Source organism: Equus przewalskii, chromosome 5 (assembly GCF_037783145.1).
Source record: "Equus przewalskii isolate Varuska chromosome 5, EquPr2, whole genome shotgun sequence".
Taxonomy (NCBI): domain Eukaryota; kingdom Metazoa; phylum Chordata; class Mammalia; order Perissodactyla; family Equidae; genus Equus; species Equus przewalskii.
Window position 1 is genome coordinate 43,414,248 of NC_091835.1, and position 18,268 is coordinate 43,432,515.

The following is an 18,268-nucleotide window of genomic DNA, read 5'->3' on the forward strand; positions in this document are numbered from 1 at the left end:
TTATTTTTTCTATGATGTAAGCGAGTGCGATCTTTTGGGGGCGTCTATTTGAGTACGAATCCCCAACTAACACTAGCTACTGTGATGCGCTTTGTTAGCGCTGGGTCCACCTGGAAGCTCAGTATATAGTTGTTTACGGACAAACAGAACATTTGTACACCTGCGCAAATCAGTGTCCGTATTAGAGTCCCAGATTACTAATCTACAGGGTTAGTTTTGAAGATTAAGTGTGGGGATACATGTGTAGTCAGTTTTAAATTTACAATGGCCAGGCTGACTTATGTTGGCTCCTTTCCCTTCTGGTCTTTGCACCAGCCCAAGTCCTTTACGATGTCATTATACATACAGTATTATTCCCTTAGCTTTGGTCTTCGTTCTTTCCTTCTCTTCTGTCCACTCTTAGTCTCTAAGACTCCTCCCCTAACTTTTCCCTTCAAAGGTAAGTTTAAATATTTAAAAATTCTACTCCTGAAGGACCTGCTTGGTTATTTCTGATCTTAATCTGAGTATTCCTTACAGGAAAATATGTTAGGTACAGCCCAATTCTTATCTATCAATTATAAAAATTTCAAAATATTGACAGATAAAAATTAATTTTTAGTAGAATATTTAAATGTGTGCTTAACCATATGATATTGATCGCTTACGTAAACTAATCTTGGTCTTACAAAATTCTTGTTTTGGTTTTAGGCTGCATTTTGAGTTCCAGAAAGAGCAATAATAAGATCTTGTAGTTTAAGGCTTATAAGTCGGGTATAATCAAAAAAGAAAATAAGATTTAATTTTGAAGGTGAACTACATTGTGATGTTTTGCAACTATTTTACAAAAGCAATGACAGGAGACAAAATGAAGAGAACATTTGAGAAATTAAAATATTTTATCTAGCTTTTTAATTTTTGAGATAGGCTGAGCCTTTAAAATTTCAAGACATTTCTTGAACTTGGATGCGAGAATCAACTATAACACACACATTCTTACATCAACAGCTCATTAAAAATTTTGTGAGTAGAACCTAAGAGTGTCAGTGGGGAGTTAAAAGTGGGTGAAGGATTTAGAAAACAGACATTTGCATCTTCAGAAGTTTAGCTGAACCATTAGGCCTCCATAGCCTCTGAATTTTTCTCAAATTAGACAATTAGTGAAATGGGCCACCTAAAGCTTTGTATAGCAGGGGCAACTTCCTCCTTTCTGCTAGTATTGAAAATGAAATTTCATTTTTCTGAAAACCCATAAGGTGATCAATTTTGACCCACCTCTAAATGACAAATTCTTAAAAGACTAGCTACTTCCTCTCCCGCATCCTAAATGCATTTTATGCATTTATAGCTAGGATTTGCTTGTTGGTTTTTCAAATGTTCCAGAGTGTTCAAACTTTCACTTAAGGGATATTTAATCACACCACGGTTAGTCAGGGTTGATTGCAACTGTAGAAACAGAACCTAGTTTTAATTTTTATCTTTTACAAATCCATTCAGATTATGGTGTGTAATAGTGGTTTACAGAACCATTGCCTCCTTTCATCATTGAAGTAAATTGTTACAAACCTTATTTCAGTCTCTTCCAGTTTACAGAAAATTTGATTTAAACTGATAGTAAAAATTACAGTAGTAATTCTGTTCCATCTGAAGACCCAGGATTTGTGTCCAGGAAGAATTTACTAAGTATGTCCCCTTTCAACAAAATGATGTCCAAACCTGGTGGTAGAAATGAAAGTCTTTGCATTCAATGTAAATTTTAAGAATTTTGACTGGGAATTAGAAAAGGAAAAGGTACCCCCTACACCTGCTGCTCTACAATAGCATTTACGCTAATTTTCATCTGGTAGAGCAGAGTGAGAAGACGTCCCGACATAGAATCTTTTACACCACAGGGTCCAGCACACACTGATCCAGGCATTCATTGTTAATGGGAAACTGGAGTCGTCTAGTTTTAGCATCTCTAATTTCTATTTCCCAGTTGTTTACTGTATTTATGCCTATGTTGGAAACTTAAGGAAAATGAACCTAATCAAAGAAGCAAAACTATTATTGAGAGAGAAGAAGAAAAATATTCCAGTGGCACATAAAGTGGCTGTTTATTTCATTTGATGTTTCACTGTGTTGGTGACCTCAGTAATGGCTTGATGATATTTTTCTGAGGCTGACTTGAATTCCACCAGGTGCTTCTCGTAACTTTTGATGGCTGCTTGCAGCTGCGTTTTCTCCACTGCTCCCAGGATGGCACGGATGATCATATCTATGCCAAGGCCAAGAACAGCAACTCCTATACTGCCAAGGAGAGAAGCACCAATTTGAGCTAATACAGTGACCAACTTGTTAATTATGCCAGTTGTGACATTTGAGCCCACGAGTTTTACAGCCACTGCACTGGCTGCAGAAGTAGCTTCTCCCAGGATGACTGAAATAACCTTTTGTACTATTGCAATTTTCTCTGTTTCCCGTTCCTTAATATCCTGAAGTTTTCTGTAGAGAGTTGGCTCTAGTTTCTCTTTTAGTGCTTCATCGACCTTTTGCAACTCCTTTTGGATTTTCATCATGGCTTGGATGATGATATCGCAGTTTTCTTTGATGGTCCCATCTCTTTTCATCTCAATGGAGGCCAGACTGCAACCCAAGTGTGTATTTAAGACCTCCGTTAGTTTATTGGTGGCGTGGAAGCTGTCCGATAAGCAGTCAAGGAGCTGCTGGTGAAGACGGTTTACTTCTTGCCGCCTCCTTGGGTTATCTGGGTAGAGGAAGTCACTCTGAGCCATAATTCAGATATGATCTCTGAAAAATAAAATAGTAAACCTCCACTAAAAATCTTGAAAAATATCTGCTGTCTTCATAGTTTTGACCAGATCTTTTACTTCTTGAGTAGCGAAGTAGCAATATGCTGTCTAAGGAGTTCCTTGGAAAACTCAACAGAATCTTCCAAACAGTTATTTTTCTGAAACTTGGAGTCAGTGTATGGAAATGTGGGTTATAGAATACAACCTATTGATGCATTAATTAAGGCATTAGGTTTTGTGGTGGGGGAAATCCTAGAGGGGAAATACTTGTGTTTATCAAGCATCTGGTTGTTAATAAATGTGGTTATTTCCAAGTAATATGTAATAACATATTTGAAACAGACCTCGGTTTGAAACGGTTAGCTCTTGATAACCAGCGCCCCTTAATTTCCCCAACCCCTAGTTACTACATTGAATAGACCACCAGGTTGATTTCTCTAATATTTGAAGTTAAATTAGTCGGGCCAGAAGAATATTAAGATCTCTCAGTTTCCAGGGCTATTAATATCTGATTTTGTTTATATAGTCTGTTACCTTAATTTATAATATTCAAATCACTTTATCTTTACAGGCAAATTATTTGTTTTCTAAACCTAAGGGACATCCAAAGGGAAAACACCTGTAACATTAGAATCTACAAAAAATCTTTGTGATAAGAGGATTGTTTAATTAGATTGATTCTTAGATTAAAATTTTACTTGGGGAGAGAATGGGCATGGTGCAGGGGACAGTGCACTTATCACCCCCCTCTCTGATTCTCCATTTGCAAAGCTTATAAATGAAGTTCTTTAGAATGGTCTGTCTTGCACTTGGCCATTATTAAGATAAGTTAGAGTTAGCCTGAAAAAGAAAAGTCCATTTCACAAAAGCATTAAGGAATAAGCAAGAGTACACCATAGAATATATAAAATAAGTGTGGTAGGAGGCTTCTTGTATCTGTACTTCTGGCTCAGAGTACCGTGCAGAGGGAAAAAGAACAAGCATGTTCTGAGTTTATTTGGGTCAAAGTTTGAGCCAAGTAAGAACAATGTTACCAAATATGCATACTTTGAGTAGGCTTACTGTGTGCCTGGCACTTCTGTTTTTTGTTTAAACTCTTACAAGAAAAGAAAGAAAAATGGAGTACTCTTTATCTGTGTGGCATCTCATACATCCTCTCTTTGAGAAGACAACATCCTGATTAATTGGGACTCTATTCTAGGACCATGTTTTTTAGCCTAGATATGGGGGACCTCAGAAGCATGAGATGAAGGAATGGAGATGTTTTTCTCCAAGAAAGTAAGCATGAAAATAACTTATCCTCTAAGTCATAAGGATATAATTTGGAAATGGAAAGGGAAAATTGTTTAAAAAATATATTAGGAACATAATCATTTATGTTGTTAAATTTAGAAAAATGCGTTGGTACCTCTGGTAGGATAAACTTTATCATGGTCAGAAATTCATTTTTATCCTTGATTCAGATCCAGTATACACACACACACACGCCAGACACACATTTCCACAAAACGGTATTTAGAAAATGTCAATATCATTTAAAGAAATTGTTTGTTGAGGGTCTGTTAAATATTCTGTAAACTCACCATTGGGTTGCAGACTACAAATTTGGACTTTGATTTCTTTTTTCTGCTAGGAATTTTCCATTAAGCTTTTTTCTTTCTTTTTTTTTTCATTCCTAATTTTCAGATCTTTACATGAAGTGAAAACTCTAGTTTCTGACTTTGAATTCAGAAGATCACCAACTACATCCTAACTCAGATATTTAGGTGAGAGGACTCTTTCTTACCCTGAAAAAGTGGAAAATATCTCTAGCAGCTATCATATGCCATTGTATGAAGGCATAGCTTCCAGAAAAGGCTTGTGTTTCTATTACCTCAAGATAAACAAATGGAGAGATGGACCTTCCTCCTGGATGGGAGGTTGAATGCTTCCAAGTGGTCAGTTCCTTCCCAATTAATTTATTGTTTTAATACAACTTTACAAATTAATCATAAAATCTGCCTGAAAGGCTGAGTAGATGAAACTACTTATTTTTTCAGTAGAAGTAATGATGGGACTTTTTCTCCCCAAATATTAAAACACCAAAAAAAATACAATATTAACCAGTATTGTACAGGTGAAAGAGTAGATAGAGTCGCGGAGCAAAATAGTCCCCAAAGCAGACCCTTCTGTACATTTGATTTACTATATGATAAATGTAGAATCTCAAATTGATATTAATTGAAGTTATTATTCCATAAATGGTCCTGGCATATCGGGCTGGTTTCAGGGGGTTAAAAGTTAATAAAAAATGTTAGTGTAATATATGTAAAAAAGTCAAATGATAAATTAGCTAGAAGAAAATGGATAATTTTCAAATGTCTGGAGGAGGACTTTATAAGCTTAAAACCAATGGAAAAAAGTCACACAAAATTTTGACTAACAAAGATGACTATGTAAAAAGAACTGAAAGCAAAGTGGGGAAAATGCAGGAAAAATGAAAAGATCTTAATTTCTATAAAGACCGTTGTTCATAAGGAAAACAGGAATAATCTACTAGCTTCATGAGCAAACAACTCTTAACAGACAGTAAAAGAAGAAATAGTAGCAAACTGATGAGAAAAGCTCAATCTTACCGAAAATCGAAGACATGGAACTTTTTCAACTACAAAAGTAATATTTTCTCTCCTTTATGTACTAAAACCCTTGCACATGCACTTTTATACGCTTCTTCCTAGGATCCAGATATCCGTAATTTTGTGCCAATAACAAGTTTGAGTAAGAGACATCAAGATGTGCTCAGAACTATTTTTCGCATCTAGTAAAAAAAAGACTTTTATTTTTCTGAGTCAGGCTTACCTTCCTAGCTCTTTTTCCTTTGAGGAAGGGAATTGGGAGGGTTTCTTATGCAAACAGATCTTCAGCTGGCCTGCCACCATGCCTGCTCTAGTACTGAATGCAATTCAAGATTATTTCCATCCCAACGGTGAGATAAATGCTAGAGAATTAGGTGGAGGAGAGGTGAGGTTTGAAGGTGAAACCAATGAGTTTCGTTTTGGACAGGTGAAATTTGAAGAGCAAGGAAGCAATTTAATAATTCAGTAGCAATTCATCTAATGGAGTAGTACTTTACTATGTATGAGGTGGTGTGCTGGCCTCTGTAGGGCATACAAAAATGAAAAAAGACGTGGTCCCTGCTTTCATAGAATTTCTAATCTAGTAGGGAAGTTAAGATCGATTTAAGACTACAATGTCAAGTTGAAAATAAATATCATACAAAATTAGAGATACTGCTTGGCTTGTGCAAATTCAAATTTTAAAGAACCCACACTTTAATGTGTATTTACACTGGAGCTTTATGGAGACATTTGATCATCTAGGGAAGGTTAACAATTTGTACTGTTTCAAATTGATACTCTTAAATATGTGCTTGATTTTTAGAGGAGAGGTATACACCACATGGAAAACTGTAGTTGATAATGTCCAGAGTTTCCACTATTGCCCGTGATAATTTAGTTCTGACTCTCAAATTGCTTACTTCACTCAGCAAGACAAAAGCCCTGCAATTAATTGAAGTCCCCTTTATATTATAGTTGTTACTTAGGCAGGCCTCCAGTGGTGTTTCACCAACGTTTTCTAGTACATACCTCAGAGGAGTTCTGGGCCTTATACGTTTCCTTATCTTATTAAATTTTCAAGGATGACCTTTTAAGTATTGAATTTAAAATTCAATCTTTTAAAAGTCATTTTAAAAATGACTTTTAGAGATTAGCATCAGCAGGTGGCTTAGAGTGTACTTAATCCAGCTCTGATTACCTGCACCTTTTGTATGGTAAATACGAATTTTTACAATATTTGTTAGCACGTAATAGTGCTCCTTGTCAGTGGAAAAAATCACTTTGAGAAGTTACCATCCACTTCTGTACAGCAGAGTTTGGGCTGTCCTCTGAGTATTTTACTCTAGTGGTTGGTGAAATTGGTTATATAGAACCTGGGGCAGCCTGGTGTGCAGTTGGTAACCAGCAGGTGGAGCTCCTGGCCTCTGGCGCGCTTGCTTCGCCCCAGCCTTTACTGAGGCAGCTGTGCTTTCTCGTGGGGCTATATTTGGGCCGTGAGTGGGTAAAATTTTGTTGATAAGAGAGTTCTGTTGCTAAAACAAAGTCTAGAAGTCACACATATTTTGACTTGTTCTTTCATAAAAGAGGAACTAAACAAATCTAGGAGTGCTGGTACCAGTGATCAGCATGGCTTAGGAAATTGGAGTGGGAACAGAGACTGGCTTCCGATGGATTCTTATTGAACCTGACCTCATCAGTTTGTTGAATTGAGAAGCAAACGTTCAAGATAAAAGCGTGTATAAGAAATGGTGGAAATGTGTTGATAGTATCTGAAAGTTAATGTTTATGTAGTGATACTGTACAGCCATTTTTGTTTTTCAGGAAAGGAACCACCTTACAAAGTGGAAGTGTGCTGATTATCACATATTCAAATAAAAACTCAGGATACTTTTGTGAATAACAGTAGTGCATTGACTGTCAAGTGCTATTGGAATTTAAAAAGAGAAATTAATATTGAGGCGATTAGAGGAAGCTTTATGGGGAAAGTAATGTGATTATGTGCTTAGATAGATGGAAGAATTATAACATGAAGAAATTCAAAGTAAAATATTGATAAAACAAACTATTTTAAAATGTAAAATCAATAGCACTAATATATAAACATGTTAAAATAGAGGAGGAAAAACACCCATAAACCTGCTATCTTGTGTTTTTGGTTATTCTTTTTTAAAGTTTGTTTAAATGCATAAGTAGTTTTACAAAGTTGTAATAGTGTAAATAACATTTTCATCTTATATTAATTTAAACACTTTCTCATATTTCTAGTTTTATAATCATTTTATTAGTTATATAAATTATTCCATAAGATATCCTTACCATAATTTAATAAATCCTCAATTGTTTCACTATCATAATAGTCTAATGAGCATTTTAATACACATAGCTTTTTGTTTCCTCTTCAACTGTCTGGATTATTTCTTCAGGATAAATTTACAGAAGAACTATATAATCAATAGGAATTAAAGTTTTTATTACTTTTGATATGTATTGTAAATTGTATTCCAAAAACTTTTATACTGTCACCAAAAATAAATTTTTACACCAGGACACTGGGTGTGTTTCAAAGTCAAAGATGATTCTATTACTTATTGTTAATTTGGGGAGCATAAGACCGAATTTGAAAAAGAAGAGTTCTTGTCTTTGTAGAAATACATACTGACAACGTTAAGGATGAAATAACAGTCTCTGAGATTTGCCTCCAAATAATCTGGAAGGGAGAGTGGAGTAGGTTTTAGAGGAAATAAGATAGACTTTGTTTTGATAATTTTTGAAGCTGGATTATGGGTGTGTGGGAGTTCATTTCTATTATTGTCTCCACCTCTGTGTATATTTGAACTTTTCCCATAATAACAATTAAAAAAAGAATGAAAGAAAAAAACCATGACCCTGTCTAAGCCTCTGATGTTTAGTCATTAGTGCTCTCTAAGGTTTTCCTTTTCTCCCTGCTGTGACTTCTCATTGTCTGTACTGGGTCCAGCCATCATGCAAGGTTCACTTATTTGGGAGTGTGGGAATAGGGTATAGGTAAAGTCCGAAGCTTCTCAGGAGAAAATAACAGATACTAACTAGTTCTGAGCCTCCTTCTTTAAATTAAATCAAAACCATTGCTTTCCATTAAAAAATAAAACAAAACAAGTTGATCACCCTGTGATGACGCTCTTTTTCATGTAAATTTTTCTAAAGAATGTTTCTGACCACAAAGCAGATTATCAAAGTCATTCATCAGCATTTAGCAAATGCTTACTTGAGAAATTTCTGTGTGCCTTGAGGCATTAAAAATATAAAGTAGATGATATTTCTTGCCTTCAAGAAGATAGCAGTCTGTTTGGAGCCACACAACAAGTGCCCAATGATATTTAAATGTAATATAGCTTATGAAAGAGCATAAGCACTCTCCATTGACTAGTATTAGATTGCACATTCATTCTTTCACAGGTACTGAGTGCTTATGTTAATGTTAAAGACATAGAAGGAAATGTTACAATCCATGTAAACAATGCACATTTACACAGGTGTCCTTTCATCCTTAATCCTTTCTACAATTGATGTCTTTACTGCTTCAGCTTCCCCTCTGACTTAATCAGTTATATAAACTGTTACTTTTCTTCTTTCTGTGCTGTCTTCAGAGAAATAATCAGAAGGAACATGCCATGGGATCCTCTTAAAACAAAGTTGTTTCGTTACTTTATTTATGGGTGGGATTCAAGACTGACTTGTTATTTCGAATATCCTTTAATATGAAGAAACAGAATATTATAGCAATACTAATAGGAATATCCATATTGCTTACCTTGCTGTGTTTCTGAGTTCAGCAGTCCCAGCAGCTGTTTAGGAATATTGTTGAAGTGCTTTTTCGTCTGGTTTCATCTGGATGTTTCTGATGGAATGTGATGACTTACAGGCTTTGCTAGTCTCTGCTGGGTCCCTCTGCCTGTCCGGTTTTTAGACTATTTCTGCATGGCTTAGTTTTCAGAATTCTTCTATTTCCTATATTAATAGAAAATTAGTATATATTAAGTAATGTAATTTGAAAGACTAATAAAGTGGTAAAACATTCAATTTTCTCTTCTTTAATGGGCTTTTTGTTGTTGAAAGTACTATACAACTGAGCTGATTCAATTCAGTAGAGAAGATGGCTCTTTGATTGCGACTCTCAAATTTTGGAATTCCATCTTGTCACTCTTCCAGATAATAGCTTTCCTTTAGCTTCTGTTGCATTTGTACCTCCATCTGTTGCTGATTGTTTAGGTTGTCAAGAGATATAAATCCAGAAATTTCCAGCCAAATGTGTTTTTTGTACCTGTGTTCTTCTTTCCTGGCTAGGCATTCTTCTCTTTATCACTATCTCTCTTGTTATCTTAGTGAATTGTCTTGACAGTATAAAAACCTTGAAGACCATATTGACTCTTTTCTCTTAAAGCGTAGATCAGAATCTTTCATGTTTCTTCCTCTAGATCCTGTCCTAATCCCTAATGATTCTTCTGCAGTGAGGACACCTCAAAAGCAGGAAATTGCTCAGCTCCAGGGTAATTTAGTAGAAAGTCCATAGGCCTTAGAATCCGACAGTCCTGATTTTGTGTACTGAAACTACCACTTACTAGCCATGTAACCCTGAGAAAGTCACTTAATCTCTCTAAATTTTTTCATTGGTGTAATGTACTAGTTTGTGATTTATGGATTGTCATAAGGATTAAATGAGATAATACAGGTAAAATACTTCGCATAGTGCCTATGTGGCAAAAACGTACTAAATATTCTTCTTATATTAACAAGACCAATTCCTGTTGTTATTGGGTAGGTAGATGATACAGAACGAAAACACCAGATAGGAGACTTGTAAAATCTACAGCTGCTGCCCTGTGGTCCTACAGAATGACTAAGTGGGGTGTTATTGTACTTTTGTCCCAGTGGGTCATTTTGTACTTGATGTATCTTAGGGCCCCACCATGTGGGTGCATGGGGAAAAAAGGAAAAAGTCTGTGTGGCCAGTGAATCTGAAATAGGTAAGGATGGAGGAGTAAGATTTCAGTAGATGTGTAGGGGGTGGGGTATGGAGGAGATAGTGCAGATGGAGCAAATATGATGAACAAAGAAGCCGAACAAAAAATTGTAGAGCGTTTTCAGGGAACAAAATTAAAATTAATCGACTATGCTGGTGGTAAGGGTGTATGTGACAGCAGTGAAGGGAAGGCAAGTAGTGGGAAATGGAGAGCAGTTTGTAGATGGCTTTAAACGCCATGCTAGGAAATTGTGTTTTATTCTCTAGGTGATCCTGAACCATTGAAGGCTTTTATTATAGGATAATATTAGGTTTGACTTTCAGGAAGGTCACTTTCTATTAATTGGATTAGTAGGTATGGACAGTAAAGCATGGGTTACCGCCTCCAGTGCCTACAGTAGCTGGACAAGTTATGTAAGTAATTGAAACGTTTAGTCTAAGACAATAGGGTATAAAGGGCAAGTGTTCAGTTTAAAGGGGACAACTTCAGCTCTAGGAAATTTTTCCAATTCAGAATATGGGCTTAGTGCCACCAGTTAATCTCATTTTTTTCAATAATCAATAGGAATCCAGATTTCTAATCTTTAAATTTGGCAGCTAACACAGATTTTGAAAATACATCATGGTAGGTCAGACAAAACACATCTGCTGGTTGGATTTTGCCTGTGGATTTCCAGTTTGTGACCCCTGGACCAAAAGTATTGAGATCAAATGTGAGACTATAAAACTGTCTGGATGAGAGGTAACTGGAGTAGTAGTTATGGGAATGGAAGGGAGAGGAGAGACGGAAGTAAGTTCAGAGGGAATGAACAAGTCTTAGGGATTGGTTTGACATTGGAAAGTGAAGATAAAAATGGATTTTGAGCCTCAACAATGAGGCAAAAGTTAAGAGGAGAAAGTGTTTTTTGAGGAGATAAGTGCAGTTTTGGATATGTTGTGTGGAATATACTGGTGCAGTCACCATGTGGAGATGACCAATAGATAGTTGGAAATGTAGATCTGGAGATCAGGAGAATTGCTGAGGCTACAGTAGGAGATTTAGGAGTCATCTGCCTGCAGGTGGCATTTGTAGATACAGGGACAGATGAGATCTCGAAGAGAGGAAATGTAGACTATAATGAAGACCAAAGACACAACCTTGCAGAGTTTAGGAGACTGGAGAGCCATTGGTTGTAAGAGGAGGAAGAGAAGCCTGTGAAATAAGTGCTTAGAGAATACAGAAGGACCAGAGTTGTACAACATCATGGAAGCCTCAAGAAAGGGAAATTTTGAAGCAAGACAAGGTATTCAGCAATTTTAAATAATGCAGAGAACTCAACATGGTTAGGATAATTAGAAATTATTGGTGCCCTATAGGAAAATGGTGGAGGACAGAATAAATTACAATGATGTAAAGAATGTCTCTTGAAAATTTGAGAATTGAAGGAATGAGATGGAATCATGATTTGAAGGGAAATCAAGGTAAAAGTTTTTTTTTTTCCCCTGACTAGGAAAGTGTGTATGTATGTAGTTAAAGGAGAAGGAAAAATTAAGAGGCAGACATGGAGGATGCAAGATGTTAGTCAGCGTGGCAACCAGAACAAAACACCACAGACTGGGGGCTTAAACAACAGAAATTTATTTTCTCACAGTTTTGGAGGTCTGAGAAACCTGAGATCAAGGTGCCAGCCCATTCAGGTTTTTTTCCAATTATTTTGTTGAGGTCATAATGGTTGATAACATTGTATAATTTCAGGTTTCCATTATTTATCAGTTTCTGTGTAGACTGCATCGTGCTTACCACCAATAGTCTAATTTGTATCCATCACCATATATATATGTGCCCCTTTGCCTCTTTCGCCCAACCCCTAACCCCCTTCCCCTCTGGTAGTCACTAATCTGTCTTCATACATATGTTTGTTTTTCTTCCACATATGAGTAAAATCACGTGGTATTTGTCTTTTTGTGTCTGGCCATTCAGTTTTTGGTGAGGGCCCTTTTCCTGATTTGTAGGCAGTCACCTTCTCACTGTGTCCTCACATGGTGGAGAGAGTGAGCGAGGGAGCTGTCTGGTGCCTCTTCTTAAAAGGACCTTAATCGTATCATATCAGGGCCCTGCCCTCATGATTTCATTTCACCTTCATTACCTCCCTGTAGGCTTTAAATACAGTCATATTGGGGCTTAGGGCTTCAACATATGAATTTTGGGAGGGCACAGTTCAGTTCACGGCACAAGAGAAAGGGCAAATGACTGATAGAGCAGAATTCTAGAGAGACCAAAAAAAGACCGTGCACATTGGTTAGCGATGTTTACACTCCTCTCTGTAGCAGAAGAGAATGAGTTGTAATCAAAGTGCAGAAACATTTTTAGACTGGACAGACATTTTGGGAGTTTGCATCAGATGGCCTTGGTCCTCTTTGGAAGGCTGCACTCTCTACCGGCCTGGTCTGCTGTTATCCGCCTTTCAGTTATCTCGTAGTTGCTTTATCTATTCTGTCCAGGATTTTCAGTTGTAATCAGTAAGAAAGATTGGGTGGAGTGCTCTTGCTCTCTCTAAACTGGAACCAGAGCCCCTCTATGTAATTTTTAATGCTTTATCCAATCTTCTCCAGTAGATTCGATAGTTATTGAGGATATGCATATATCAGCATATCCACTTCAGGATCTAGCTAAAAATATTTGATATGTGGTTTAAATTCAATGAAACACCCCTATTCTACTCTGTCTTAATTATTTTTGTTAAAGCATAGGCTCATTTCTGCTTTACAGCTTGTGTAGCTTTGCAGTCCTTGACAGGAGTTATCCTGGCATGTAGAGTATACTTTCAGTCTCTTGATGGTTGATAAATATGCTTTTGGTTTTCATTTGGATTACTGCTTTGTTTTGCAGTGCTGAAACAATTTTGTTGGAGAAATGTCTTCAGAGTCAGAAAAGGATAAAGAGAGGCTGTTTCAAGCTGCCAAAACATTCTTCTTTCAAATACAAGATCTTGCTTCCTCCACAAACACACTTACTGAATTGTTTAACAGCAGTATGGATGCCCAGATCATCTTGATGGCTGTGAAAGAAGATGGTCATGTTAAGGATGTCTTTGAACAAATGCTCAACATTTTTAAGGAGATGCAGTCTGCAGTGGATGCCAAGCAGGAAAAAATGCAAAAGGAACCTTTATGTTCAAAGATTGCAGCAGCCGTGTGCTCTGTGGTTGAGAAGAGTACCACTGTAAAGGAGTTGCAGCAGTCTGCTAAAGAAATGTTCAAAAATGTCCCTATACCCATCATGGTCTCTGCGCTGAGTGGTAGTAGCATCCTGGGGAATTTGGAATCTTCTCTTTCATTCTTGATGAAATATCCCATCATGAATCTTCGATTAAGTGACTTCTACAGAAAAGACACCAAACCGCAATCAGATGCCAGTACATCTGAGAAAAGCCCAAGTTCAGGTCTACCCAAAACCACTACAGTGGATACCTTGAAAAAGGTGCAGGATGCATTAAAAACTGAGAATGCTGAGAATACCATTGAGTTAGCTGCAGATCAGTTGGAGAAAATTGTCAGCGCTATGGGACCAATCTTAGAGATCCTCCAAAAAGCCATAAAGACAATGGAAGGCAAGATTTCTGTGTCTAAAAAAGCCGATAACTAGAGGGACTGCAACAGAAGTGCTCGTTTCTGTCAGAAAATCAGTTCAAATCCTGTGTTTTTATAGTACTTTCTAAGACCTTTGATGCCAGACATGTGGTCTGTTGGGACATAAGTGCTAAGAGTAGTCACCTGGCAAACCATTTGCCTCAAGTTTTGCTTTATTCAAATAAAAATAAATAATCAAAGAAACTAGCTTTCCTTCTTTCAAGCCATCTGCTTGAAGTGGCAGATACCAGAAAGAATATATTGTTCAAAAAAATCAAGGTAGCATTACGTTTGAGGATGTTTCCAAACATTATGTTTCATCTTAAATCATAATTAAAATGATCCTAATTTCCAATCTTAGTAATTCTATTTCTGGCTACTACAGTGCGAAGTCAAGGTAAATGTAAACATCATCATTAGATAATCTGGCAGAAAGGACCGTTCAAGCCCAGGAAACATAAAATAACCTCTGCATTTTTGTCACTCACAGACCAATTTCTATATACTTCAGTGCCTTGCCTATCATACACCATCACTAAATACTTTTGATATGATTTTTCCAGAAGTAAATGAGAACAATGAATGAGGAGTAATAGAATTTTCCTGCTTATGTGACTAAGACCAGAGCAGATGATTTGTTCTCGTTTGTCTCCTGCTGAGATTTTATGATTAGGAGATATTAGAGGTTGAAAAATGGAGGTGCTTTAACCTTTCACAAAGCAAAGACCATAACACTAGTAGAAGTAGGATTTCTGAAATGTGCTTGTATTGGAGAAGAAAAGGTAGATAAGTAGTCCATTTGCCTCCCATAAAGTCTTTGGCTCTCATGCATTGTGAATGAGTGTGTGCTCTCCAGATTGGCCTGTTTCACATGATACCTAATAGGAACTTTGTTGTCAGTAAGCATTAATAACTTTAGTTCTTTATTGGAATTTTCCTTCTCAAAATACCTAAGTGTTTTCCTTATTTAAACATTATCTCATTTAAAATTTTAATCCCATTTTCTCCTTTAAAAAGAACCTATTTGCCTACACATGTTAAAAAAAAAAGTCTGAAGCATGAGAAAGTAACAGGAAAGAAATTGAATGTGAGCGTTTGATGGAGAGGGAGGAAGAAAGTACTCTATTTATGTACTTTTTAGTGATTGCCTGAGATGCAATCACTTCCACCAACGTTGCCAGATAACCTCCTTAATCAAGGCTGCTTTGAAGTTGCATTTTTGTTGGCTTCAGCCAAGAGCTCAGCTCTAAAGCCAAGGTTGTCATTGTAATTACCATTGTAATCTTAAATAAGGAATCCCTTCCTTGCTCCCAAATTGTATGACCTTCAGAATGTCCTGTGGTGGGGGCCAAGGGCATTTTGACCATTTCCAGGGCTGAGAGGGCCTGGAAAAAGAATAAATTTCAATACCTTAACTCTGCATTTTCTCTCAGCTGAAACCTGGCTCATTTGCAATAGGGATCCATTAAAAGTTGTTTCATCCTGAGCTGATCTATTTGCTAGCCTCCTCTCAAAAATACACATACATAAAGGGGAGAAGGGAGCTGTGGCTCTCATTTTGCTCCTTTTTCTGGACCTCTACGTGTCCAGGGTTTCACCTGTCTTCTCTTGGTTTTAGCATTGTGTCCTAGGATGTTTCCACAGCTGGGGAATTCACAGGGAAATGAATGGGCAAGGACCAAGAGAAGGCCTGGGACAGAGCCTGTCTGTGAAATGACTGCAAGGAAGATGGGCGGCAGTTGCAGGGAAGTCCTCACCAGATGCCAATGAGAATGGCAGCTAGTGTAGCTCTTTGATGTTAGAGATGGGTGGTGCCTGGTTCAACAAAGATGGGTGGTCCTCAGATGCTACTAGAGCTTGTGATGCTGGTCATCACCCACAGCGTCTCTCATAGACATTTTCCCCCCCGCTAGGTGCCACCAATCTGCCTACTCTGATGACTTCTAGTCTGCTGCTGCTTTCTAGCTTGTGGAAATGTTGGAGAAAAGCTGCATTCTTCTCAAATCTTTTACTCTTATTTAATATTTCTCTCAAATACTTTGGTTTAGGTTTTCTCATTTTCTCTCAATTCCTTCAGGTTTTAAAGAACAAAGTGGGGAAGACGCCCTTGTTTCTATCTTATGCCTGGTTCCACTCCTCCTCTGACGCCATGGGCACAGTATGGTTGAACTGTTTGAAGGAAGCAAATTGGGGAGAAAAAAGTGAATTGCCGTGAAGCAAAACAAAACAAAACACATGGTCATTTACTACAAAAAAATAAAAAGAAAAAAGTCCTGTAATACTTGTAATACCACCCCCCCCCACCCCCCGTTTATCGGCCACCAATGCTTGGTACATCTTGGTGTCTCTGAAAGCATCTACCTCAATAAATGCTTGTTGAATTTTACCAAATCAAGAGCTAGTTTGTTCAGTGTAAGTCAACTTGATTCAGATCATCAGACAACTCAGGCTGAGAATCCTGATTACCCAAGCACATAAAATTCTACAGAAATTTTCTTTCACTAGATTTATTTTTTTTTAAGTAGAAGTAAATAGAGAAAGGCCTGCCCAGGGGCTCAGTGGTTAAGTTCATGCTCTCTGCTTTGGCAGCCCAGGGTTCACAGGTTTGGATCCTGGGCACAGACCTACACATCATTCATCAAGCCATGCTGTGGCAGCATCCCACATACAAAGTAGAGGCAGATTGGCAACAGATGTTAGCTCAGGGCTAATCTTCACCCAAAAAAAAAAAAAAAAAAGTAAAGTAAGAGTAAATAGAGAACTTCAAGATAATCAGATAGGTATATTAGAACATTGAATTACAAAGATAAAAATAAAATGATAAGTGGGGCCACAATATTTTTTTATACACAAAAAGGAGAGATGCATGCATTGCTTTAATAAATTTACTATAGGAGATAAATACTATGCAACCTTATAGTGTAGTCTTTTTTTAACAAATCACATGAATTTATGCACAATTGAGGGCTATTTTATCTTCAGAAGATACCCCACACCAACAGAGGGGCAGAAATGACAGTGAATTTTTTGAAACTGGTCTCTGAAAGTTTCATGAACTTAGACTTTGAATCGATTTAAATCAACGCTCCACTTCACAGACTTCTTACACCAATACTTTGGACTACGGGGAGAGGTTGAAGGAATGCAAATCACATACATTCAGCCTTCACTAAAACCACAAATCTCTATAATTCAAGAGAATAACTTCTATCTCCAGACATTTGTTCTGTAAAGCAGCAGCAGGAGAGGAAGAGCTAAATTATCTTCTTAAAAACTTGTTTATTCCCTTAAGATCATAATCACATAAATCGCAAGCCTGGAGGGCTTATTAAATATAGATTTCTGGGTTTCTAATTCCATAGATTTGGGTTCAGGCCCTGGAATTCACATTTCTAACTTCAGGGATTCTGATGCTGCTGATACTGGGAGCACGCTTTAAGAGTCAGCAATTTACGAGAATTGTCTTACTCAGAAAACTGTGATTTCTCGTGGAGATCAAATGCTTTAGCTGGCTTTTTAGCTTAACTGAGTGGCTTCAACTTTCCTCTCCAGTCCACATTACTCCTTCACTCCGCCAGACCTCTCTGTTTTCTGACCCTTATTTATGCTGATCATTCCTATATCCCACCTCTATTTTCCACTGAGTTCTTTCTTTTCCATCCATCTGTAGCCCCTCCCCTAAGCCTCAACTCTGATAGAAAGCTGGATCCACCTACAGACCAGAGGAATCTCAGTTTTCTCTAAAGCATTTATTTGTACTCATTTTTAGTGCTAAGCACTTGATACGTACCTGTCCTTCCTCTCACCCCTGGCTCCCACCACGATGTTCCAAGGCCTCGCTCAAATGCTGCCTCCTTCTTGAAGCCTTCCTCACTTCTCTTGCTCAGTTAGAAGAAATCTCTCTTCTGAACTCTCACGCGTGGAAGACTTGGTTTTCTCCTTTCTTTTGGTATTTCTTTTGTGACTCGTTTGTGTTCTTTTCTTAATTTTTCCCAAGAGATCATAAACTTATGAAAGATCTGGCCTAGTTTATTCGACTTTTAATCCCCAGAGTGCTTTGTACATAATATGGCTCAATAAATGCATTGACATGGCACAGAAAAAATATATGCAAGACGTGAGGATGATTTCCTAACTCGTTTCACCACTGCCTCACCAAGGCTTGCTGCTCAACTCGTTCCTGGAGCCATGCCCTCAGGACTCTCTACTAGGTAGCCACTAGCCTGCCAAAGTCCCTGTGCAATGAATCACAGAAATTGTTCGTGTGTATGAAAATTTTATGCTTGCTTTAT

General features: G+C 37.4%; 2 protein-coding genes across 2 annotated transcripts; one reads left to right on the plus strand and one right to left on the minus strand.

Moving 5' to 3' along the window:
• Positions 1-848: 848 nt before the first annotated feature.
• Positions 849-17,943, minus strand: SMCO3 (single-pass membrane protein with coiled-coil domains 3). Its single transcript, XM_008541539.2, has 3 exons — positions 17,767-17,943; positions 9,159-9,355; positions 849-2,769 (listed from the first exon to the last, which is right to left on the minus strand). Exon 3 carries the CDS (start codon positions 2,751-2,753, stop codon positions 2,076-2,078), a length of 678 nt encoding a protein of 225 aa, XP_008539761.1. The 5' UTR covers positions 2,754-2,769; positions 9,159-9,355; positions 17,767-17,943; the 3' UTR covers positions 849-2,075.
• On the plus strand, positions 13,261-14,180 carry C5H12orf60 (chromosome 5 C12orf60 homolog). The gene has a single exon (XM_008541544.2). It carries the CDS (start codon positions 13,261-13,263, stop codon positions 13,990-13,992), a length of 732 nt encoding a protein of 243 aa, XP_008539766.1. The 3' UTR covers positions 13,993-14,180.
• Positions 17,944-18,268: the final 325 nt, after the last annotated feature.

Coding starts and splice junctions, on each gene's coding strand:
- C5H12orf60 (XM_008541544.2), top strand. CDS start 13,261: ATGTCTTCAGAGTCAGAAAAGGATAAAGAGAGGCTGTTTCAAGCTGCC.
- SMCO3 (XM_008541539.2), bottom strand. CDS start 2,753: ATGGCTCAGAGTGACTTCCTCTACCCAGATAACCCAAGGAGGCGGCAA.